The sequence below is a fragment of the Rhipicephalus microplus genome, chromosome 3, assembly GCF_043290135.1.
Source record: "Rhipicephalus microplus isolate Deutch F79 chromosome 3, USDA_Rmic, whole genome shotgun sequence".
Taxonomy (NCBI): Eukaryota; Metazoa; Arthropoda; class Arachnida; order Ixodida; family Ixodidae; genus Rhipicephalus; species Rhipicephalus microplus.
In genome coordinates, this window is record NC_134702.1 from 49,155,157 (window position 1) to 49,180,563 (window position 25,407).

Below are 25,407 nucleotides of genomic sequence, written 5' to 3' on the forward strand. Positions count from 1 at the left end.
ACCGGCGGTAGCTCGCGCTGGCTGGTCTGTATGTTACGCCGCCGCAGCCTTGTGAAGCCCAAGGAGGGGCGGTGTGCCCCCACCGTCGTAGTCGCGTGTCCATCTCGTGCCTTAGCGCGTCAGTACGCGTACACTACCCATCGCGGCTTCGTCGCTACGCCCAGCTGCCAGGAGCGGTACAGCGCATCCATTCGGTGGGGCGCGGTAGTGCACGCTTTTAAAGGAAGTTTTCGCTGCTGCTGGCTTATATTTATGGGTGGGGAATCGACAAGGATTTCCAGGTACCGAATACGGAGTGTTATGCGCGGCTTTCTCGCATAGGTCAATCTTAGCCGCTAACGCAGGTCGACCAGACATCGAGAAAAAAAAAAAAAACGAGCGTTTTGGCATCTGAGCGCGACCTTGCCAACCTTTTCGGAATACTAAAAAAAGCAAAAGTTGTTTACACAAATCGTTGTGTTCTCGCTCCCACCCTCCACACTTCCCCCTCGCAGTTCCCTTGCTATTGTCGCAATGCGCCGATATGACGGCTTTGTACAATTGCTATTGTTGACATCCTTCCAGCGAGGAAAACTTTGTGCTCGCCGCAAATTAGATGTTTGTTTTGCAGTTGAGTACAGAGTTGCCCTTCCATTGTAAACCACCGGTCTGCTTGCAAGCATCACTTGTGGAATACGTATAGTGGTTAAATTGGCAAAATGAACTGAAGAGAGCACTCTGGCTGCACCATTGCAGTTACGCCTAGGCTGTGATAAAAGGATGCTGTCTGGTTTATTCTTCTAAATAGCTAATCGGCAAGCCATTTTTAGATTGTCTGTGTGCCTAGCTTTCATCGTATATTCACAGTGAAGCTTGACACTGATAATTCGTAAACAAGCTACATGTTCCTAAATAAAGAAGTTGTACAGACTAATCATGCAGTGCTTGGTAGCTTATCATAGGGGGAAGTACAGAGCTGGGGCCAAGCTACAGGTGCAAGATTGTGTAGACACACATCACATTGATTGTGGCCTTTAAACACACTAGCCCATGTCCTCTGCTTGATGTGATGCAGCATGATACTCCCGTTACTAAGTTTTAGAGACCACGCCTTCCACAAAATATTCATAGACCTAGCATTGCTGTGCAATGTGATCTCGATACATTGCATTAATTAGACAAGTTACCGCATCGTTTTAAAATTTTCTCGGAGAAAAAACAAACATAAGGATCCTTGAGCTTTACCAACAACAGTAGAACGCGATAGAGCAGTTAGGCCCCCATTTGCAGCACCTTCTCAATCGCTAACCTGACTTTACTGTTGGACACTTCAATTGTGCCACAACGAAAGAAATGCATTTGCATGTCGCAATGCTCATTTCAAACTATTCTTTTGTGCCTACTGCTAGCCACAAGTTCGTGAGGTGTAGGGCACTTTGTGGATGTTAGACCCTTAAACTAAGCACTGATTGTAAAATTTACATGTTTTGATGCCTAGGGAAATTCTGCGCTTCTGCCGTGCATTATCACATTTGTGAAGGAGACTCCTTCCACTGCATGACATTCATAGCTTTTAAACGTTCATTTCCAAGCATTGGCATGACTCTGTGGTTGAATACTTGGTTGCCATGCTGAAGTCTTGGGCTCGATTTCCGCTCGAATAGAAGTTCTTTATTATCTTCTATTGCCTATATTTGGAATTTTTGCTTATGGACAACGCTGAATTTGCTTGCAACCAACAACACCGACACTGTAATATCTGCGGAATAAGCTCTCGAACATTACCGCGTTAAAAGAACTCTATCACATCTGGTCTCTCAACTCTTGTAGACAACTTCAATAGACACCACGTAACAAAAGCTTGTGACCTCTTGTGTAGTGATGTCCGGAAAAACAATTTTCAACCAAAGCTCCCCCCCAAAAAAATTTTAACTTTACCTTAAATTGGGCATATTGATGACAGTTTATTGCTTAAGTGGTAACTATGTACACTCAGTTCCTCATTTCTTACTAACATTGTTTCTATGTAAGCTGTACCCACCATACCACTACTGTTTTTCACAATTGGTTCATTGCATTCACAGGCTTGTACATTGATGGCACTTGAAAGATTCAGTCATTTTGTTTGTCTTTGTCAAAAGTGTCCCTACTGCCACAACTGCGGCACTTGTAACACTATATGACCCACAGCTTGCCCTCGGTCAGTGCTGCCTCTGTTTCAGTTAAACTGTTTCCATTCTCCTTGAATGCAATACACATTCTTGGGCATTCGTTTACTCTTGCATGTAAGATTGCTTGTCTTTCTCTCACTTTAGCACATTCGAGGAGTGCAAATTGCAAAATTTTAGCAGTTGAGCCTCTTCCAAGCTGCCAGCTAGAATTATTCGTGCGGAAACCACTTTCATATACGCAACTGTGGCATTTACGTGCCTCAACGCATCCACAAACGCATCCTATCGCTCATAAATGATCGATCACTGCCAATGGGACATTGCCACTCATGAAATTTGTATGTTGCTTGCATATCTTCCCAGCACACCCTTGGAGCACATGCACAGAAGCTTACTACTCGGAGTATTTCAAATATTTCAAGCTTTCCCCTGACACTGGCTCGTGCAGTGTTTGATAGCAAGTATTGCTCTCTGTCATCTTTTCCAGTTTTGAGCAGAGCAGGAATCTGGGGAAGAGCATTAAGAGTAGATATGTTCTTTCACTCTCACTCATTTCTTTATCCACTCTCTTCAATCACATGTAACTGTACCCAAACCAATCATCATTGACATGGGAGTTATGATAGCCTGTCATGGCCCAAATATCATTCTGCACAATAAAACTGCGACAACTTCCTATTGGGACCTCCATTCCGGCTAGTTGTTCCATGGCGAGAACAAATTGTTCATGTTTATATGTGGCTCTGTAAAGTGTGTCCATATTGAAAACATGAGTAATTATTTATTATAGCCATTAATGATTTCTTGGTTTCCTGGGCTATTTACAACTTAGTCCTATCTTTCTCACGCCACACCTGAAAGTCATGCTATTGGCCATAGTGTTTTTATTCAGGAGACTCCCTATCCTCTATCATACCTTGCATATATATATCCTTGTTTCTATAGAGCAACAAGGAACAGTTGGCCGAACGAAATTGTTGACGATTAGCACGATGCTTACAGTCTGTCTGTCTGCTGCTGAAAACTTATCACGCAAATGTCTGAAAAAAGAAAAAAGTGCATTTATCACTAGCAGTAGAAGTCAAAGCCCTTCCAATGCATTCTATCTTATCAGACGCACAACATGAGCACCGCGTCGCACGCTTATGTTTTGCCATTCTCCCGACAGGCAGCCAAAGGCATCGGATAAGGCATTTCTGGAGTACCTATGAGAGGAGCAGAGCAGTTTTGGAAGTCCTTACCTTGAGGATGAGCTTTTCTCTCTCTCTCCATAGCTACATTAGTCTGAATCAAGTTAGTGTAAACTGTTCTTTCGTTAGAGCCGCATACTCCTGCTGTGACCTTGATGCAGCGTCAGATTTCGAAGCTTGAGCTGAACACGGCGAAGGAAAAGTGACATTGAGTAAGATAAAATCTCTCTTTCGTTATTTTTACTTGCCATTTGTTATGAACAAATGGCCTTGGTGGATTCCGGCAGTTATACCAAGTTTTTTCAACTTCTATGCTCATGGCATATTTGTGCGTCAGATCAGTCATATTTGATTGCTAATTACCACGATATTTATAAATGAAACAGGTGATTTATCATTCAGGCGTGTGGATCGTAGAGACATATGAGGCAACATGCTCTGGCTCTTCATTTATACAATATATTCACTGAAAGTCTTTTTTTTTGCACACTGCACCGTATGATTGTCTGAACCATAAATGCACTTCGTGGCAAGCACCCTCGGGCTGTACATCTTGGAACAATAACTAGTTTGGGGGATTCCCATTGCATTGGCGTGCAGCAAGAAAGCTGCTTCATTTGCACAACTGTAGCATGGGCAAGTTTATTCCTGAATATCGCTACTTCTGATGTCTTTCTGTATGCAACTTTATTTAATTGACCTGTGTCTTAATGCACTGTTTTAAAAAGTTGGTAAAGGACGTTGCTAAAATGTTCAGTTCTATTGGTGCATAGTTAAAAAGCACTTAGTGGCAGATTTATGCACGCCAAAATGTTTCCAGTCAAGCTTAGCCAAACCATGAACCAATAAGCTATGTCCGTCATAACTTTTGTTTTGCCATTGTTCAGTTTGTTACTTTAAATGTTTTTTTTAAGTGGCATTATGTAAGGGGTGTGTTTATTTACATTAACATTAAGTAGTGAAGATTGTTTTAGTATTAGTTTATCTGCCTTTCAATACCAATCTATTAATAATGAAGTGATGGTGATGATAATGATGTCCTGGGGCAGACTGTCTCAGTTTGTGGCTGCTTGAATAAAAAAAAAGAACCTAGCAGAAAAAGTAGTGGTGCACAATAATCGGTGGACAACCTTGAATGGATGATGGTTCAGTGAGATATGCGTGCTGTGGCTGTTTCATAAGGTAGCTGAATGAGTAAAAAGTGGAAGAATTGGTGATAAAGTATGAAAGTTGCAGTACGGCGGCGCAAAGACTAGACTGGTAATCCAGATTTTGCTTTCGAAGATAAAATACTCAATCATACAAGTAAGATCGGTGAATGACTGCAGCAGCCCATGTTTGTAGTGCTTCTAATGCATTGATTAAATATGCTTGATATGGGCTCCATATGGTAGATGCATGGCCCCGCCGCGGTGGTCTAGTGGCTAAAGTACTTGACTGCTGACGCGCAGGTCGCGGGATCGAATTCCTGCTGCGGCGGCTGCATTTCCGATGGAGGCGGAAATGTTGTACGCCCGTGTGCTCAGATTTGGGTGCTCGTTAAAGAACACCAGGTGGTCGAAATTTCTGGAGCCCTCTACTACGGCGTATCTCATAATCATATGGTGGTTTTGGGACGTTAAACCCCAATAATGAATCAAATTAATGGTAGATGCATATTTTAATTTCAGTCTAATTGTTTATATGCAAGGAGCTCTAGTTGGATAGGGTGCTTAAGAAAACCCGATGTGTTATTAGATGCTGAAACTATATTAGCAGTGTGGTTATGCCATGGTAAATACAAGGTTACTCCAAGATATTTATGAAATTGCGCTTATGAAGTTGCATTGAAATTGCATTGTTATGAAATTGTGTAATGAAATTGAAATTGCACTTGTTGACATTTACGTTGACATTGATTGTTGAAATAGCGGTCCAGAAACCTCGTAGTATTACTTTTGTGCCAAGGAAGAGCTTATTTTGAAATAAATTCATGTTTTAGGGGCTCTTATTGAGTTAGCACACTTCAAATTACACGCCTCAAGAAGCGGACCCACTAACGTCACTGTTGCCATGCGCAACGTTGCCCGGCTTTACTGCGCGGTTGCTGAAATTCCACAGTCGCCGTTTACACCATTGGTTGTGAGCGAAAAATCATCCGTGAGCGAATCATTGAGGAAAAAAAGGAAATAAAATAAAGGATAAATCTTTCGGTTTTGCTGAGGATCGAACCCGGGCCATTCGCATGGCAAGCAGGTGTTCTACCGCAAAGCCACAATGTTACTTGCAGTTGCTTCAGAAAAAAACACTATTTTAAATGCCATGTTGTGGAAAGAGTCTCCTTAACGCATTTTGTTCAACGGGTGTCGCGACGAAAACGAGCCCATTCAGCAATTTGTGGGCACATTTGGGAGACCCTCAAACTACGTCAAAAAAGGCCCGAGTAGTGCAGCCATCACCGCTAAAAACACACAGGAACTTTCAAACAGCTCTAAAAATGAACAACCATGTCCATCTAGCGGAAAACATATCACGTCTTTCCAGAGGCGTTGATCAAGTAAACTGCAAACGCTAGATAATGTGCAGCCATCTATGAGGCATTGTCTCTTTACGGCCTCGGAAATGAATGGTGCGGCATGTATCTTGGACGCCATGCGACTCTTGCTTTAGATCGAAAACCTAAATGTACCATTCGTACAAGCTCGTGGGTGTGTGTGTGTGTGTCTATGTGCCATCAAACACTCGCGCTTGCATGCCCGCGTTTAAGTGCGTGTTTGTGTGTAAAACATATTAATAAGTATGCACTTGGAGGTTTAAGGGCGCACTAGACCGGATTTCGCTATTGCGTTCAACTCTAAAAGCCGAAGCTTAAGGGTCCCCTAATTTTTTAAATATTTATTTGCTAATTTTTGCTCAGAGCTAACACCAGAATGCCAACACTAAAATTTCCGCAAAACAAGCACTCTCACACTATTGCAATAAAACTGTTTGCCAATAGGCATTGTTGAGGATAGCAGAGAAGCTGCTCCAAATGTCAGTATACTGGCTCAACACACTGTAGGCATCGCACAGAAGGAAGTGGTTCTCGTATAATGTTTTAATGCTGATTAGGCAGTTACTTTTATGCAGTGCATACACAATATCTTGAGTGAAACATTAAATCAGTTTCGACAAGTATATTATTTTGTCAGAACTGCATTGTAATTTTGTAATCATAGGTTAATTGTTAGGAGTGAAAGTAAAGGTGAATGTTTTAAGTTCACACTGAAACTTCAGAATTACGCAAACATCAGTGTGACATCCGCATTTTTTTTGCATATTTTGGCCACATTGGCTTAATATAATTATCTGAAACTTGTTATGTTAAAAGGTTTTAGATCGTTTAGAAGGAGAGTTAAACCGTTTTTATCTATGAACAATTTTGTAGGCCATAGCAGATGGCTTCAAAATCTGTATCGTCACGATGAGTGGTGCTGGAGCTTTGATGAGGCTGCATCACTTGTACTTTGTTTTTGCACATTTTCTCACTTTCCAAGCATCTTTTTGCACTCGGGTTGGTGCTTTTATTGTGAAATCATAACTCACTAATATCATGCTAATTGTTTTTTTTTTTTCATTACTCTAATGCGGTGCCATAATCCAATTTCATGCTCAAAGTTAAGGAGGAGTGAGTAAACTCGCCACAGACATCTTGAGAGCAGTTCTCTTGTAATGCGTTTGCCTTATCACAAATTTTTAGTGAAATGGTTCTCTCGTATGTGTTGGGCACTTCTCATGCTTACGCTATCATCATGATCATTGACTCTGTCCATTGCAGGACAAAGGCCTCTTCCATGTTCTGCCAGTTAACCTGGTCCTGTGCGTGCTGCTGCCAATTTATACCCACAAACTTCTTAATCTCGTCTGCCCACCTAACCTTCTGTCTGCCCCTAACCCGCTTTGCCTTCTCTGGGAATCCAGTTAGTTACCCTAATGACCAGCGGTTATCCTGTCTACGTGCTACATGCCCGGCCCATGTCCATTTCCAATGTCCATGTCCAATCTTGCGCTATACTACATTGTTATTAAGAGCACACCAACCATGGGGAGAGCATAGAGGTGAAACAATGCCCAAACCTTTCTCTTGGTGTATGCAACTTTGTGTGGCATCAAATAAAAAAAATTGGTCCGGTATCTGCATGTTAATCTGCAAATGTCATCAAAAGACAAAAGTTTTGCGTGTAGAGAGAGTGAACAAAACATTTATTTGATGCTCTGCGCAAGAAAATCTGTGAATGGTATTCTGGAGGCTCTGCGTTAGAGTGCCTCGAGCGTGCAGCGGAGGCGAACTAACGCATAAAGTCACGGGACACGCAAGACGTGAGCGTCATCTGGCAATTTTCCTGAAAAGCGAAGAGCATGGCTCCGAGACAGATGTGCGCGCCCTCCTCAGAGGTGATAAGGTGTAGAATATAAGGCGACGGGTAGGTGCCACCACCCTCTCGTTTTAGCAAAGCATTGGAAACACTTGCCTGTTCGTGCAAGGCCTGTTCGTGCAAGCGTTGCGTGGTCAGCGCAGCGTGATAAGCGCCACGGTCCTTACTTATGTATGCCTTTTTAGTAAAAGACACATATGCAGAATATATACGTGTTGTTAGGTGCCCCAGACATGTGCAATTGTCAATTAAAAAGCAATTATTGTGCAAGTATGTATGCTGAATCTTGATGGGCGCTGCGGATGGGGTCGGCCGTTTCAGTGCCTCATGCTGTTAAGAGTAGACAAACAGACAAAGGTACAGACAAACAGACGAAAATTTTTGCGTCGAAAGTCCTGAAGAAAAACTATCGTTTTTAAAAGCAGCAGTGTATGTGTACGCTCAGACTTTTCGTAACACTACGGACTTGCAGCCTGTGGTGTACACGTATCCCGAAGGAGTACGGCCACCAGCGTGGGTCCGGTCTTAGCGAGCCGCAGGGCACGCGTTAACCGTCGCCGTGGCGGGAAACACGATACTGCTCAAGTCGCAACACTTTATTGTGGCAACACCAACGCAGTACAGCCCGTTGCAAATAGGCGCGGCGGGAAAGCAAGTAGGCTTATCCACGCCACGGGCACAAAGTACTACACAGGGGTGCCACGAGCACGTCTCCGCAGTAAAGGTGATCCACGGAGACACCGGAACAAAGGGCCCGGTTGCTCGAGCGAGGGCAAAGGCGCTCGCGTTGGCTTCGAAGGGAGACGGGTCGGCGTAGCTAGGCCACGCACTAGGACACCGTACTGCCCTTCGGCCGTGAGTACGCAGCGGGGCAACAAAAGGTGAGCGTTCGCATCGGGCGCGAGGCGCCGTCAGCGAAGTCCGACGAGCCCCGAGCGACGGGACTCGACGGACGGAAAATAATGCGTGGCTCACCGTTTGAAGTCCCGGACTGTACTCCCCGCTCCCGACGCAGCGCGCGAAAACCTCTCGGGAGGCTCCCCACGCGGCGCCACAGTCAACATCCGCTACCGGGTGAGGGAGTTAAACGTCACTCCGCCCTTCCCAGCGCGGCAGACAGCAAAGGAGGGCAGACATGTCGGGACATGAGAATGGCAGAAAGGCGGGAAAGCCCGCGCAAAGGCAGCGGGCCAGCCTCAATTCCCACAAGCCATATTGTGGAGCACAGTGTTGCAGTACCTCTAAAAACGGCAAGTTCTTTATTTCTTCATGCAGGGTCCTTGGCATGGAGGCCGGGGAAGGGTCCCTGCCCATCGACGATGGAGGTGGCAACCCGTCTAGTTTCCTAAACCTGACTGGGAGCGAGGCTTACCCCAAGCGGGCATTGGTATCGGACGACCCATCTCTGGCTGTGCCGTTCCCGTGCCTACCTGGTGAAGCGGTGGAGTTCCTGGGCCGATCGACACAAGGGGTTGTGGCTCTTTCGTCGTACCGCTTCTTTTTGGCAGGTCCCGATCAGCAGCTCAACCTACCCCTTGGACTACTAGAGACAGTTGAATGTCGTGACATCTTTTACCTCCACCTAATCTGCAAGGATGCCCGCTCTTTCAGGTGATTTATCACTTGCTCTTTCACTTTTTTTTAAATTTTACATCGCGGAAATTTTATTGGAAGAAACATGGATTTGTGCATGGGCAGAGCACTCTAGATTTAATATTTTGTTGTAGTGGTGGTTCGAGATCAATTTTAACCACCAGAGTCTTTAATGGGCACCTAAATCTATTTACAATTGTTCATGTGTTTACTCCCACCAAAATGCTGTCACTGCAGCGAGTTTCATACCTCCGGCCTCGCATGCAGCAGTGCAACAAGATCATGGATTCTGTGCCATTATTGCACACATGTGTATATTTATTCAAATGTATGCTCTTCACTTAAGTTCATAATGAAAAGACCAATCGGCAAAAATAGAATGCCTATATGCAGTTATGGCATAATTTGTGTTGGTCATTCTAATGGATTTTGCCAAACATCGCAGGTGACCACTTTGACTGGATTTTTTTTTTAGTAACTAGGACAATTTATATCGGAACCTGCTTGTATAGTGCCTCTTTTGTAGAATAAGGCTTGTCATGAGACCATTGAGTGCAGCAGTTGTGGAAGCTTTAAGGACACAAAGAAGAGCGCTAAAGCTGTTCGCAATGCTAAGGTTTTCTTTCAAAGTGCTACATTATTGTTTCATACCAATACATTAATTACCAAGGAAAATGTAGTCGGACTTCCATTTTCTTTCTCTCTTTTTTTTCTATTATTTCTTATCAATTCCTAGGTGCTGGTACCTCAGTGCTGCATAATGAGCCTCACTGTACTTGCTTGTGTTAGGCCATTGTCAACTTGCCAAGTTCAGTGCTCAATTTCTCAACAATTATTTCTCTGCCTTAAGCAAGTCATCCAATGTGTTTTATTATTATTTGTAGGTGTTCGTTTGCCACAAATGAAGACTGTCAGAAGTGGCACAAGCGCCTCACCAATGCAATCCAGTTGCCGAACCGGCTGGACGACCTGTTTGCCTTCCGTTTCTACCTCTACTGCCGTGAAGAACGTTACGATGACCTTTTTTGCTTTCTTAAGAGTGGTAAGTTCAGTGCCTCTTTGTTTCAACCTTTTGGAGGCCTTACTTTTATGAGTGAACTAATAGTTTTTACATATGCGTTTGATAATCTGTACACTCGCAAATTCTTGTTTGTGAATGGCAAGAGGGTCACATAGCTTCGCATTGGGCTGTGTGGATATTTCGCTGGCTTTCTCGTTTGTTCACTGAGTCATAAAGGCAAAACTATTTCTTATTGCATTTGGTATTTAGCATCATGAGTGTTTGCCTCTTATCAAGCATAAAAGAGAGAGAGAAGCACAGTGTGGTTTTTGAAAAAGTAAAAAAAAGAACAAGCAATGACATTGGAAGTTTCATTTGTTAGTATCTAATGCACAAGCAATAAAAAAAAAAGTCTTTATTTTAAGGAATATTCGATTGAATCTCTTTTATATAAAGCTCTCTCAAGCATTGCACCAACATCGTGCTTCAATCATTACAACCCCGCTGGAACCCTTAATCACAGTATTGCTGTATCTTCCAATGCATTGTAGTGGTTCACCAGTCTGTGTAGACCATTCAGTATGGTCGCAAACCTATTCACTAACATAGATAATCGGCTTCATTGTTTCTGTCCTATTTTTATTTTTTCTGTATTCTTTACTTCATCAGACACCTAAAGTTTATATTACATGAATTTGAATGCACAGTGTGCCATGCATGAATTCATTTAGTTAAAACATCAGTGCTAGTTCGAAGGGGTTTTATTGTTTGTGGTACAATACTGCTAGCAGTGAATTTGAATAGAGTGCCATTGCTTGTAAAGTGTTTGTGCTAACCTCCTCCTATTGCATTTTTGCCATTGCAGATAGGCCAAGTTTAGACAAAGACACTTCCCTCCTGCACCAAGAATGCAAACGCATGGGCTTTGACACAGACCTCGGGGGCACGTGGAAGCTCACAAGCATTAATGAAAAATTCAAGTGAGTGGCCTTGTGTTTGAGTCTCTCAATGCTTTAAGGAGGCAAAATCTTGTTTTATGTGAATGAGCCTCATGCTGATGGTGGCAGTACTGTGGTAGAGATAAAGCAGCAATTCATTCCTGCCACAGGTCCATGGGGTATGACATTTGCGACTAATGTGTGCCTTCGATCTCCTGGGAACGGGGCTTAGGTTTTGTAAATGCAATGTGTAACGTGTAGTATCTGATCTGTTTCATCATCAATCGTCCACTGACGCCATGATCTGTTTGACATGCCCCTTGCACAGGTTCTGCAACAGCTATCCGCGCTACTTAATTGTGCCCGCTTCGGTACCGGACCAGGACCTTGAAACTGTGGCCAGTTTTCGGTACTCTCGGAGGATTCCCACTGTTGTTTGGAGGCAAGTAAAACTGCTGTCGCTATTCATTGTGGGAATGCAAATCGAGCAAGTTGCTGCTAGTGTTACCTGCTCTTATTGAGCCTCTTTATAATGAAGCTACTTCTAACGCAAGAATAGGACCTTTGTTATGTTCCATATTTGTCATGATAGGGGAAACACCCACTCGTTTGTAGCACCAAGCTACAAGAAAATCCATACTGATTTCTCTGAAAGACAATCTTCAAAGTTTATAAAAAGTTTATGGGGCAGGGTTTAAGCACTAGACAATACCAGGATGAGATTTTTAACCTGGAACCTTTCCTTCCCGAGAAATCTGCATGAATGTTTTTGGGACCTTGGATTACTGACAAGTAGGTGTCAAATTACCTTTCCTCCGCTTTGTGAGACTCGCAGAACTGAATTGCCTGATTGCATATTCATTGTAAACATACATTCAGTGCATTGTTAACATGTATTTCAGATTTTTCACGTTTACTTGGTCCAGTTTGTATTTGATATACTGATGTATGACTATAGACTATTTTAGGGATGGGTCTGAGTGTCGCTGTATTAGGCTGTTAATCTTTGTGTTTTTCATTTTTAACAACTAAACAACTTTGTTGCGGTAGACGCACATGCACGAAAGTTGTTGGGTCGGTGCACGCAACGGTTCATGGCCTTATTCACGTCGCTGTATAGAAAAGTAAAACGGGGGCTTAACAGCCCATGGTAGCAGTGCCCATATATCTTGGGTGAAGTAGTCTACCGTCGTCCTTGCTGATAACCAGAAATAGGCACAAAAAAGTAACATAGGAATGACAAGTAGTATGGTCACAGCCATGATGTTTTTTCTCATTGTGTTTTTGATGCTGCCACGTTCAATTATTCTCATGTTTTAAAGCACCACCTCTACGTATGTCCAGAAGTTCCACCATCCACAAAAGTAAAACTTCAAAGATGACGCATACTAATTGTATGCAGAGATATAACTGCTGGGGAGCAAGAAAAAAAATTCGGCTAAAGCCACAATATCGCGAAACAGATTGGCCAAGTGTGGAAATCGTAAAGAGTAGTTTTCAGTACTTATCTATCTCTTAGTTTGTTGGCGGTGCTCTCTGAAAAAAAAAGAAGCATTGCTTGATTCAGAGGCACATCATTCTGCTGAAATGCAGCAATCAGTGTTTCTCTCTCTTTCTTTCTATTTTTTTCTTTTATATGAGCGCTTTATATAAGAGGCAGGATTAACTCGTAAAGGTGTGAATTGAGATGTTCAAGTATGAGTGGATTTGTTTTCTTTTTCGTATTTCTTTCTTAAATCCTTCTCTCTTTCATTAGGCACCACCTGTACGGTACAGTGATAGCACGCTCGGCGCAGCCAGAGGTTGGCTGGCTGGGTTGGCGGAGTCCTCAAGATGAGACCCTGATCCAGGCCATAGCAGATGCTTGCAGCATTGACCCAGGCCCTGCCATCTGTAACGGACTCGACAGCCTGCCCGACGACCAGAGGCTCGACTCGGATTCATCCGACTTGTCTCTACTGAATGGTGGTCTTACTGCCAGTGAGTGCTGTCGTCCTCCTCACTTTATATAAACTTTGTGATTAAAGTTAACACTCGTGCTTTTTGTTTCTACTGCACAACTCTTGAAAGCGTTTTCTTAACCCCGTCGGTTTCACTGATAATGACGGGTCATCTGAAAAGTTTTTTCCTTCTTCAGCATGTTGCACAGCCCGATGATATTGTTCATATTTGAGAGTGCAGTTAGAGTAGACAAGCTGCTACAAGTGTATTGCTGCAGAAGAATGTTCAAGCAAGCTTTGTCGTCCCTTTCAGTCTCTTTCACTGAGGGCGATACGTTTAATGTTCACCAACGTTTTGTAAGAGGCCACAGTCTTGATAAAGGGGCACAACAAGCCACATGCAGTCCCTTTGGATCGGCGCTGATTTTCTTTCTTTCAGTAGCATGTTAAATAATTTAGCTGAAGGTTGATTATTGTGAGGGAGAATGAATGTCAGACTATTTAAAGCCTCTTTGCACCAAAATCTCTTCAATGGTACCATAGAGTGGTATCCTAGAAGTATTTCTGTTATGGGGGGGGGGTCTCGCAAAAATTATTTGCAATTCTGATTATTATTCTTTAACACAGGAATACAATGTAGTCTTTCTTTTGCCACTAAACCATAAAGAGACTTTAACAACACATTTTAAACATTCATTACAAGCTGGTGCAGAAATATGCAGGTCGTATCGCTGCATGCATTTCGTTTTGATACCTTTGCTGTCTCATTACACCTGTTTAATAACACATATGCATAATTTGCTTCTACACCTTTACTCTAATAGGTATTTACAAGAATTTGCCAAAACCACGATAAGATTGAAAGGCCCGCCAAATTTCGACATCTGGTGTTCTTAGGATGCACTAACATCGGACAGTGCATGGGTGTCTAGCATTTCTTCCCTATCATCATGCAAATATAGTATTTCTACTGCATTCAAACCCCTTTATAAGAGACACCAGTGTGCCTACATTGAAATAGGTGTTAAGAGAATGCATGCGTGGTACCCTGCTTATAAGAGACACTTCATATAAAGAGAATTGCTCCCCAGAGCATGCCTTTTATAAAGAGGTTCAACTGTAGTGGTTTCCACAATGGCGTCCACGACTACCAAATCGAATTCTGACTGGCATGCAACCTCGCAGGCATGCACTTCGAGCCACGGCCGGCGCCACAGCGCAAGATGCTCATCCTCGATGCTCGTTCCTACACTGCCGCTGTGGCCAACCGAGCCAAAGGTGGTGGCTGCGAGTGCCCAGAGTACTACCCCAACTGCGAGGTGCAGTTCATGAGCTTAGCCAACATCCACACCATCCGCAAGAGTTTTCACGCAGTGCGTGCCCTCTGCTCCTCCACAGCTGATCAGTCTTGGTAGGTCTGCATGTTCGTTACCTGGAACATTATACATGCCCTTTGCTGGTCTCACTGATGTATGCCAGGGGTATGACATGTTTTCACCGTGCCCTAGTTTTCAAACGGTCCATGCCCTCTGCTGGTTTTGGAAGGAGCCAGACTGAATAAAACCTTCCAGACGCGATTTGTCCTGTGTAGTTTGGCGAGCCCTCGTTCCTTTTGGGGTACATGGAGCTGGCTCTTATTTCTCATTGGCTGGCACATACCCTATAGCTTTCATTGCAATCCATGTAATTGATGAGCACATGCGTAGATAAAACGAGGTGCATCCTATGACACCCTCCAAGTTGTTGCCAAATATCGGGTCGGGTGCAGTCGCTTGACCTGATGGCCAGCAGCTGCACTTGTCGATCTTGCTTTTACAAAGTTTCTTCATTCTTGGGAACTCTGTTGGCACAAGCTTTCCTTTAGCCTTTGCTCATTACTCGTGGTTGTGGCTGTGCATGGCGATTTTTCAGCTGGATGTCAACTTTGGAGTCCAGCAAGTGGCTGCACCACCTGTCGGGTTTGCTGAAAGCTGCCCTCGTCGTCGCCAATGCCGTCGACCTGGAACGGCGACCAGTGCTTGTGCATTGCTCAGACGGTTGGGATCGCACACCTCAGATTGTTGCCTTGGCCGAACTTATTTTGGACCCCTACTACCGTACCATTGAGGTGAGCAATTGAATTGTGGTACTTCGATTTGCTTGATGCAAGAAATTCAAGGGCATTGCCGCCTGTGGTCTCTCTCTCGCTCCTTATCTTGAATGTGCTAGCAGAACTGTCGTTTCAAGTGCTTAGTTGAGTTGTCGTACAGCACGGTTCACAGTGAAAGGGAACATACGAATGTGCGCCTTTCATATTGCTGGCTCCCTAACTGTAGGTGGATGTGGAAACATTGTTCATGCACGGCATTGGTTTGCAAGAGGAGTTTGAACTGTCTACTATTACTAGTCTTGTGCAAAACTAAGGCTCTAAGCTTTTGCAAGAGGGCGAAACCCGGACATGCTCTGTGTGCAAATGTTCCCGTTACATCTGCTGTCTGTGCGTCAATTTTGCATGCATTGGCCCTTCCATCTCTTCCAGGGCTTCCAAGTGCTGGTGGAGAAGGAGTGGCTCGAGTTTGGGCACAAGTTTGGAGATCGCTGTGGCAACAGTGCCACAGCTGATGATCTGGGTGAACGCTGCCCAGTGTTCCTTCAGTGGCTTGACTGTGTGCATCAGCTGCTGGCGCAATTTCCTTGTGGCTTCAAGTTCAACCAGCAGTACTTGGTGAGCACCTCCTTCTGCATTGTTCTGTTTATCTGGCACATGCTTGGACAGTGAAAAGTGTTTGTTGCCACTTAAACATATAAAACTTGCCAGTCTTCCCTTTCCTCAATTCACAACAAAGCTCGAAAGCAACTATTTGAGCTCTAGCAATGACAGATGAGCTGCGAAATTATGCCATGGTATCAGCCACGTAGATACTTTATCCTGTCTCAATGTCCATCTTTTAGCATTTCTTTCCCGTCTTGCACATCTTCATTCCAACGTGAACTATTTATTCTTTCCCTTTTGGTAGCTTTTGCAGATAGCGTAATCTACCTCGCCCCGCAGCAGTGGTCTAGTGGCTAAGGTACTCGGCTGCTGACCAGCAGGTCGCGGGATTGAATCCTGCTGCGGCGGCTGCATTTTCCGATGGAAGCGGAAACGCTGTAGGCCCGTGTGCTCATATTTGGGTGCGCGTAAAAAAACCTCAGGTGGTCAAAATTTCCGAAGCCCTCCACTACGGCGTCTTTCATAATCATACAGTGGTTTTGGGACATTAAACCCCACATATCAATCAAATCAATCAGTGTAATCTACCTTGTTTGCTTCATGATACAGCTTTTTTTTTTTTCAGTCAAAATGTGCGGCACACAGGCACAGGCAAGAAAGAGTGTGACATGGCAAACCAAATTGCTTGCAGCTTTTTGCATGAAAATTCGCTGAAAACAGTTCAAGCGATAACTTGCAGGGAAAACCCAGCATTGCCAAAGATCCTGGTGCCATGCCGTTTCATTGAGGGAACATAGTGTTTCGTGGCTGCATCGATTCTCTTACTTAGAGAAAGCTTCCTCACTTTCTTGCAACACTACATTCGCCACTTGGTGTTCACCTATGCGCCAACTGCACACTTGCTTCAACAGGTCAGGCTAGCACAGCACACTTACTCGGGCCTGTTTGGAGATTTTCTGGGGAACAGCGCCATGGAACGGCAGCAAGAGGCAGTAGCCACTAGAACTTTCTCGGTGTGGACCTTCCTGAAGGCCAGGCCAGAACAGTACCTCAACCACCTCTACAGCCACACAGACCAGGTGCGTTTGCAAGCATTGCTCTTTCATCCTTCCATATGATTGTTCCATTTGCTACTGTCCAAATAATTGCACGGGTACGTTGGGATAACTGGACCACAGTGTTGCATGTCTTTTCAACACAATAGCTGTAACTATAGTGATGTTCATGCGTCTTGTCTTAGATAGGGAGATGCTAGTCAGTTTTATATGTCGCTACTGAATAGCTGAACACATGTCGCTATGGAATAGCAGCACATGTCTCTACGGAATAGCTGAACCTTACCAGGTTCAGCTATTCCCGTAGCGACATGTGTTGCAAATTAAGAGTGGTTATCACTTTTACACAATATAACATAATAAAGTTAAACCCCTTTATAAGAGACACTGACATAAAAGACAATAAAAGAGACTAGTGTGTCTGCATTGAAGTGAATTATAGATTCGAAGTGAATAAATTGGTATCACAAGCTTCTAAACTTAAAAAATGATAAATCTATGAGAGGGAAGAAGTTCATTTAACCTTGAAAAAGAGCTTCGCAGCACCTCGGATTTTTCTTGGGTAGGTGTTTTCATGGCTGAGCACCATTTCACTGCAGTGAAACCACTTTTACAGTTACTTATGAATTATTACATACTTCGACAAGTGCTTTCACGGCTTAACACTCCTATACTTCAGTGAAACCACCTTTACAGGGTGTACATGCAATATGCATTTATTTGTTCGAATATCCAAAGCATTCAAATATTCGCACGAGCCTAGCGCAATGGCTTGTGAATTTCGGTGTGGAAATGGCTAGTTCATTTAGAGCTTAAATACTTGGTACGCATTGTCAAGCCATTTAAGTCTTTCCTTTCAGAACATACGTTCAATTGTAGTGCAGGTGTCTGACTTTAGAATGCTGCACAACTTCTTTAATCCCGTAACTGCCATTTATTTAGGATGCCCGTTACTTTCCAATATAGAGTTAGTGGCGTATTTCTGGCACGTGAAATGAGAATTTTTCAATCGATTCTATCAACTCCAGGTACTGAGGCCTCGGTGCCAGGTGCGAGATCTGCACTTCTGGAGTGAGGTGTATCTGCAGCCGTCTACAGGACTGCTGTCGCAAGGCCCACCTTCCACACCTCCATCGGAGGCCCCAGAACCAGCAGAGGAAAATCCACCTGGACCAGTCGGCAGCAGCGACACGACATCGAACCTCGTCAAGACCAAGTCTGTGGATTCTCTGTTTGCAGGCAGTCAGTCGGAGCAATCTCCACCACCTGAAAAGCACCAGCGGCGGCTGAGCGATCCAAGCCTAAAGGGTCTGCAGTCGGAACTGCACAATGGGCACGACGAGACAGCCACGCCATTGGCTCAACGGCGCAGCCTGAGCAACGGAGCCCTGAACGGCAGCCACGAGGAAGTGCAAGCAGATACTAAAAGCTTGCCAGTTGCAGCAAATCCAGATGAACACGGTGCACAAGAGACTGAGCCACAGCAGCAGCAGCAACAAGCGGTGTCCTCCATCGAGGATTCAACCGACACGCTTGTCAGTGAAGTTGGTGAAACGTGCCCCTCGGACGTGGCAGAGGCTGTGGAAGCACCAAATGAAAAGGACTGTGAAAACGATGCCGCAGAGGGGATGACATCGTCTGCTTTGTCGCGGCAGACGCACCTCCTCAGCAGCACGGCCAGCACGAGTACGACGGACATTAGCAGTTCGGCCGTGTACTTGTTCCCTGAGGTTGCAGGGGAAGACCTGCCATCTAACAAGTGCCCATACTGGCTGTCCCACAAGAATGGCGAGACCATGCTGGCTGCGGCCCGCAGCTCGCTGGCGCGGGCGGCAGCCATTAATGGCCGGGGTTCCCATTACTCTACACCCCTGCACTCCAGGCGAGTTCTTACCCATCTTACTTTGTTGTAGGATAAGCATAACCTAGTGGTTATGGCTGCTTCACGAAGCTCTGCGAACTATAGTAACGCCTTTGTCCAGCCTTGCTTTATGTTCTTCAAATGAGCAGTACGTGTCCAGTGGGTCTCATTTTTGGTGGCAAGCCCCCGTCGTAGGATACATCGTCCGACAGATCGGATGAGGCGCTCGTTCAAATGGCGAATATTTATTTACAGTGAAATCTCAATACAATGAATCTCGGGAGACCGCTAAAAATAATTCGTTATTTTGAAAAGTCGTAGTGAAAGCATTAAAAATTTGTGTAAAAATCGTGAACACAACAAGCACGTGAGTCTCCTACCTGTGCTGTGTATACATTCGCGACCGCGTTATGCTCTATTAAGCGAGAAAGAACAAACGCTGAATATTACGAAACCTGTGCACGTTTATTTGAAAAATAGCGCAATGTATCCTGATGAGGGAAACTCGACTACTGAAGTACGAACTCTTATCCTTCTTTCGCAGTATCAGCGTTAAACTTTGGTTCTTAACGTTGCTTCACGCGCGCTGTTTCAATGTCGTCTTCACACTCGTCGCCGTTTCCTTATCCCAACAAGTGGTATGGATTATATTGGTCGTCAACTACTCTCGCATGCATGCTTCGTCGCACCGTGCGTAGCGAGTGTTAGTGAAGCATGCACAAGTAATTGTCGGTGACTTCATCCCATAGGTCACTCGCATAGCATTCCTTTCGTGCTGCTTCCGGAGCTATCTTGAACATTCAACCAAAAGGCTAGAAAACAGCAGTGTAAAAAGCGCGCAGGTAGAGCTGCCCGACGAAAACAATCGTAATGGTGCGATGCTCGACGCAAAAACAAGTACCAGGCGATGACAATAGGGCTGTTACACATTTGAATAGGGCAAGCCAATGGAGAAATACGCCGACGTTCTGATGATGATCGTGGCAGGCACGGAGCTGGGCATTATTCTTACAGCCGTAACTATTATAATCGCTATTCGTTATATTGAAGTGTTGTGGAGATATGAGGAGGATAATATTCACTACGTTATTCTGGAACATTCGGTATTCTAAAATTCATAGTAGTGAAATATATTTTCTACATTAAGGGGGGACGTAGCTTTCAAAAACAGAAAAATCGCGAAAAAGTCTATTTTTGTTAACCCACATATTTCGGTAGTATGTGTCATAAACTACCTCTGGTGTAAATATCAGTGCCTAATTCACCCTATAAGTGCTTTAAAAAATGATTTGCAAACTGCGAGAAATCGCCGAAAATGTTCAAACTTCGCCCGCGCTGCTTCTCTGCTTGTTACTTGAGTGCCGCCATCTTGGTTTTGTTTTGTTTGTAAATTCTTGCTCTTTTTTTTTTTTGCCATTAGTGCTGGGCTTGGCGGCGTGGTCGAGGCATAACTCGCTTGCGATTGGAGAGCTCACTGGGTGTTCAAAAGCCTCGCTTCTCAAATGCGGTGCTACAATTGGATGGAATGCGCGCTCCTCGAGGATGAGGGGAAGCAAGTGGCTGCTATTGGCTGCTGCGGGCGCGCACATGTTTGGCTCGCAACCATGCCGCCGGCTACTACGCGTCTCCTTAGACTTCTTCATTGCAAACATTCTTCGCGTGCTTCTTCGTCTCTCGTGCTTTTTTTTGCGATCAGTCTCGGCACTCTTTTTCAAGGCGTCTTTACGAGACAATAATCGTTTGACGCGGCCTGCGGATCGTTGCGCGATTGACGAGTTCTGCGTGTTCTGCCGAACACACGCCTGACGCGGCTTTCCGTGTGAGGAGGCCGTTCGGAGGAATGGTGCGTGTTCTGTTGCAATGGATCGCACCTTCGAGAAAAAACGCAAGACTCGGCTCGCTTAGGGAAGGCAAAAGGGCTATACACCTAATCCTCGACGATCGCTGACACCCCCACCAAGTCGTCCGTCGATTGCCGAAAGTGATGCTACTTTGGATTCTCCGTCAAGCGATGTGGTGAACAACGCAGAGGAGAAGCTATGCCAGTGCGTGTCAAGCTCGGAAGGCGACGACGTTGATGCCATACATTGACGTGAGGCCGCACACTCTCCCAACGAGGATCTCGCTATTTAGCGTGATAGTGAAGTGTTCCGGCAGATGATGAGATGTTTGACGTGCAGCTCGCTGGGCAGATTGTGCCCAGCGAGCGCCGTACTATTCAGGGACACATTCAACCCAGTTTTGTGTCACCGGAAACAGCAGCTCAGTAGACCAGCATTCAAGAGTCGTTCAGCGCGATGTCCGCTACTGAGCGAAAGTTTGCACTGACTGCGCCGCCGGAACACGCAACTACGCCGACGCCACAGGAAGAATAATACGTGATGATGCAGACTGCGTCCTAAACACGACTGCGTCCTAAACACGAGACTGCGTGAGATGCGTCCTAAACACGATTATTGGGAATACCCTCTGCCCTGTTTGTCATGAGCAAAGTTTGGTTGTGGATCGGGACACAAGGCATGGACTTGCCATGAAAATGGTGGTCACATGTCACTCTTGTGGCTCAGCCAACACCCATTGGACTTGGCCAAGACAACCAGGTGGTTGAGTTTTCGACGTGAATGTACGGTCTCTGCAGGCAATAAGGTGCATCGGTAAAGGGCCTACTGCTCTAAATGACTTCTGGGCAGTGAGGAATGCTTCTTGCAGAGGGCTGCACCAGAAGACCTATCAACGCCTCTTGAAAAAGGTATTGAAGCCAGCTGCTGAAGAAGCTGTAGAAAGTTTTCGCAGATGCTGAAGAGGCTGTGAAGAAGACTTAACGGGAAATGGAAGTAAACTTCACTAAAGACATTACTGTTGTCTGTGATGGCACATGGCTAACACGCGGACACAACTCTCGCATTGGTGTAGGCTGCGTGATAGAATTTTATACTGGACTTGTGCTTGACTGCACAGTCCTGCCAAACTTCTGCCTCGGATGCTCGCTAGGTCCAGCCAAAAACGATCCTGCACATCAAGAGTGGAGGAAGACGCATGCTTGTCAAAAAATCGCAGACGTGGTTGCGGGACGCATGGAGGTGGAAACGGCACTGCAGCCTTTTGGACACTCCCTCAGTAAAAATGATCTCCGTTACACGAATATCATTTGTGACGATGACAGTCACACCTGCGTGGGCCTGTGCAATTAATTGTATGGGTTTGTACCTCTCATGAAGGACTGCGTGAACCATGTTCAAAAGAGGCTGACAAGAGAACCGAGTGCCACGCCCATCAAGTCTAAGAAGGGAAAGGCGCCCAGCGCAAGAGGTGGCCTGACGCAGGACTTGACTAAAAGGCTCACCAGCTATAGTGGCATAGCACTGGGAAGCAACACGGACGTCGAATAAGTGAAGAAAGCAGTGATGGCCACCTTTCATCATGTTTCATCGACAGATGCATAACAACCTCATCACGAGCTCTGTCCTTTTGGTGCCCGCAGCTGGTGCAGGCACCGTGTAGCAGAAACGGAGCAGAAGCCACAACCTCCACACAAGTATAACCTGCCCACCAAAGTTGTTGAAGCATTGCAGCCAGTGTACCAACGCCTGTCCGACCCTCAACTGCTGGCTCGCTGCAGTGGCAACAAGGCACAAAATTCCGCTGAAAGCCTTCACTCGATCATTTTGTCACTAATTTCTAAGCAGCAGCATGCCTCCCTCTTTCCCGTGGAAGTAGCAGTCCATGAGGCAGTTGCTAGGTACAACGCAGGCAACTTTCAAGCTTACGCCAAGATTTGTGCTGCAATGGGTGTGCAACCTGGGACCCTTACCCTCCACAGGGCTGCTGAAAAAGATGCTCAGCGAGTAAGGAAGTCATAAGAAATGCATGAAGTAAAAGGGCAGAGATCCAAAAGGTTTCCTTTATACAAGGACACCAAGGACTACAGTACTGGTGCATTTTGACAAATGCAAACGACTTCAAAAACCTTGATAGCCGTTTTCTCTTAAGTGTGTTTTGGACATTGTGCATTGCTCGTGGACGTGGAAAGAGTAGCACGGGAATGACTAGACAGATTTTGATTGTTTTTTTTTTTTAACTGAATCCCTGAACACTGCTTGTGGGTACAGCAATCTTCAGTTTGTTTTATGGCCCAGTTTTTTTTCTGGATGATTATTTGTCCATGCCACTCTGTTTCTGACATAGTGTGTCGGCAGCCATGATGATTTCTAAAAAAAAAAAGAGAGCTTATTAAAGAATTCTGAGAGTGCCATACCCTGTAGCTTTCTTTTGAGCAAAGATCAACACCATTCGCAGTTTCCTGGCATGTTTTGTTACAGCGCTAGGCTTTCCACGAGCAGACCATATAATTGGACCATGTAGCACGATGTAACTTGAGAACTACTGAAGGTATCATGATAAAACTGCATATTTCTCTATACGAGACACTTATGAGTATGCATGCCAAATTTGTATGCATGCCACCTCCCCACTAAAGCAATGGACATTTGAGGGGAGATTTTCGAAATAGTCGTTACCATGAAAAAATCGTTATCTGAGGTTCACTGATGATATTTGAAGATTGACTGGACATGGTTAGAAACTTGGAAGTGGGCATAAAGTGATCAAGTAAGAGCTGGTTGAAGAACTGAAATCGTACAAAATGTCTTCTCCTTATATAACGTCAGGTTGCCAACCCTGGGCACATTTCCCACATCTTCCGCCAATACAGCGCTTGATGGTCTCGGGGCTACATCCACGAAGGCGGGGAAGGACGCTACACAGTGGACGAGTTTAAACAATGCCCTATTATGGTCACGAGTGCACAACACCAAGGTTCCTCGCACGACGCCAAGATTTTGCACATGTTTGATCCTAGCTGATATAGGTCCCATGAACTGTCCTGTCAAGGGGTTAAAGCTCAAAGAGAGGTGGGGAAGAGGTCATCATCCTCGGAAGGACTGGCTCTCTGGGACACGTGCCAAACTTGCCTGTCTGCGTACGGGTTGAAGAATGTAGCGGCCTGACAGGTTTATCTTCCAACATTCCACCCCATGCAGGGATACTATGGAGAGAGGAAGAATGAGGAGTGGTCGACTATAATCCCTCGTCGTTTGCTAGGAGTTACTCTTTCACATCTGCAAATTTCCGTGACATCGCTTGACTTTGCTCTCAAGGTGCAGTCGCAGCCAGATTAGTCTTGGCTGCCCCCCCAAACAGCAAATACCACTGTGGCTTCGACAATGGCCCCGTCGCTTCGTCGCCTGCTCGAAATGCCTTTGCACCTTCTATAGAGTCGAGGTCGCAATGACTTTTCCTGTCTCGTTGGTTGTCTTCACGCCAAACCGGACCGTTGGCATCCTTGTTCCGCCTAACCGGTCCGCTGACAGAGAGGTATTCAACCCGTCTTGACTGCACACCCTTGCCTGAAATGCGCTGTTACGAAGTGCGCCTCCGGCGACGTTACGAAGGGCGCCACGAATCTCGCCGCTGACACCACTGTTATGAAAGACGGTGACGCCAACACGGCCCGAATGCGCCGCTGCTCCGATCTTTGCCGACACTGTCACCAGCCGTTTGGTAGCGTAGGTTTCTCGGCTCGCGATTTCTTCTGCGCAAAGCTGATAGACGAGCGGACGAGACGACGGTGAGTTGAACAAGGTTTATGTATAGCATAGATACAGAGGCGTTACAAATTCGGCATTGGGGCCGACAGTTTAAAGACTCTCTTATATGCACTGGGAGGATTCTTTGAGTAACTAAATGTCCAACCAGAAGCGCCGCTGGCCGTGGAATCCTCCAATCAGATTGGAATCCTCTAATCGGGTCGCTGCTGGGCCGAGTCATTCTCATCGAATCCGGAGCCGCTGCGCGTGGTTGCAGCCAAGGATGAGTGACGTCGCCACGCATTGCGCAAGACTCGCCAGACAGGAAGGCGCCGCCGCGTGACGCCGCCGTTGAGTTGTTCGCGTCAGGCGTGCTCGCGTGCTGGCCTTGACACAGATTGCCTTTTTCAGAGGAATGGACGTTTGGTGTAGACTCGCAGGCATAACAGCGCCGAGAACTCTTCGTTAGGTTCACAGCCTACACAAGAATTTCAATGCTGATGACTGTCATAACACATTTTGATTCAGGTTTCACGGGACCGGAAAAAATGTCGAAATTAACCTATTGGGAATTTATTGATAGTATCAAGAAAACAAAGTGCAACTTGTGGGAATTGAGGGTGGCCCGCTGCCTTTGCGCGGGCTTTCCCGCCTTTCTGCCATTCTCATGTCCCGACATGTCTGCCCTCCTTTGCTGTCTGCCGCGCTGGGAAGGGCGGAGTGACGTTTAACTCCCTCACCCGGTAGCGGATGTTGACTGTGGCGCCGCGCGGGGAGCCTCCCGAGAGGTTTTCGCGCGCTGCGTCGGGAGCGGGGAGTACAGTCCGGGACTTCAAACGGTGAGCCACGCATTCTTTTCCGTCCGTCGAGTCCCGTCGCTCGGGGCTCGTCGGACTTCGCTGACGGCGCCTCGCGCCCGATGCGAACGCTCACCTTTTGTTGCCCCGCTGCGTACTCACGGCCGAAGGGCAGTACGGTGTCCTGGTGCGTGGCCTCGCTACGCCGACCC

At 45.7% G+C, this 25,407-nt stretch overlaps 1 protein-coding gene across 6 annotated transcripts in view; it reads left to right on the forward strand.

The window, feature by feature from the left end:
* LOC119175166 (phosphatidylinositol-3,5-bisphosphate 3-phosphatase MTMR3) overlaps window positions 1-25,407 on the forward strand; it is a 39,183-nt gene that overhangs the window by 1,088 nt on the left and 12,688 nt on the right. For 5 of the 6 annotated variants that reach the window (XR_005110258.2, XR_005110259.2, XR_012894241.1 and 2 more), the window contains exons 2-11: window positions 9,010-9,345; window positions 10,212-10,369; window positions 11,193-11,307; window positions 11,594-11,707; window positions 13,022-13,245; window positions 14,391-14,616; window positions 15,117-15,312; window positions 15,724-15,909; window positions 16,809-16,976; window positions 17,981-18,834. Coding sequence is in view for 3 of the 6 variants with exons in the window: in XM_037426374.2 (XP_037282271.2) it covers window positions 9,020-9,345; window positions 10,212-10,369; window positions 11,193-11,307; window positions 11,594-11,707; window positions 13,022-13,245; window positions 14,391-14,616; window positions 15,117-15,312; window positions 15,724-15,909; window positions 16,809-16,976; window positions 17,981-18,834 (2,567 nt within the window). In the remaining 3 variants the exon portion in view is untranslated. Of the gene's footprint in view, window positions 1-3,435; window positions 3,553-9,009; window positions 9,346-10,211; window positions 10,370-11,192; window positions 11,308-11,593; window positions 11,708-13,021; window positions 13,246-14,390; window positions 14,617-15,116; window positions 15,313-15,723; window positions 15,910-16,808; window positions 16,977-17,980; window positions 18,835-25,407 lie in introns of those variants that run through there. The other variant, XM_037426375.2, reaches the window with a different exon arrangement.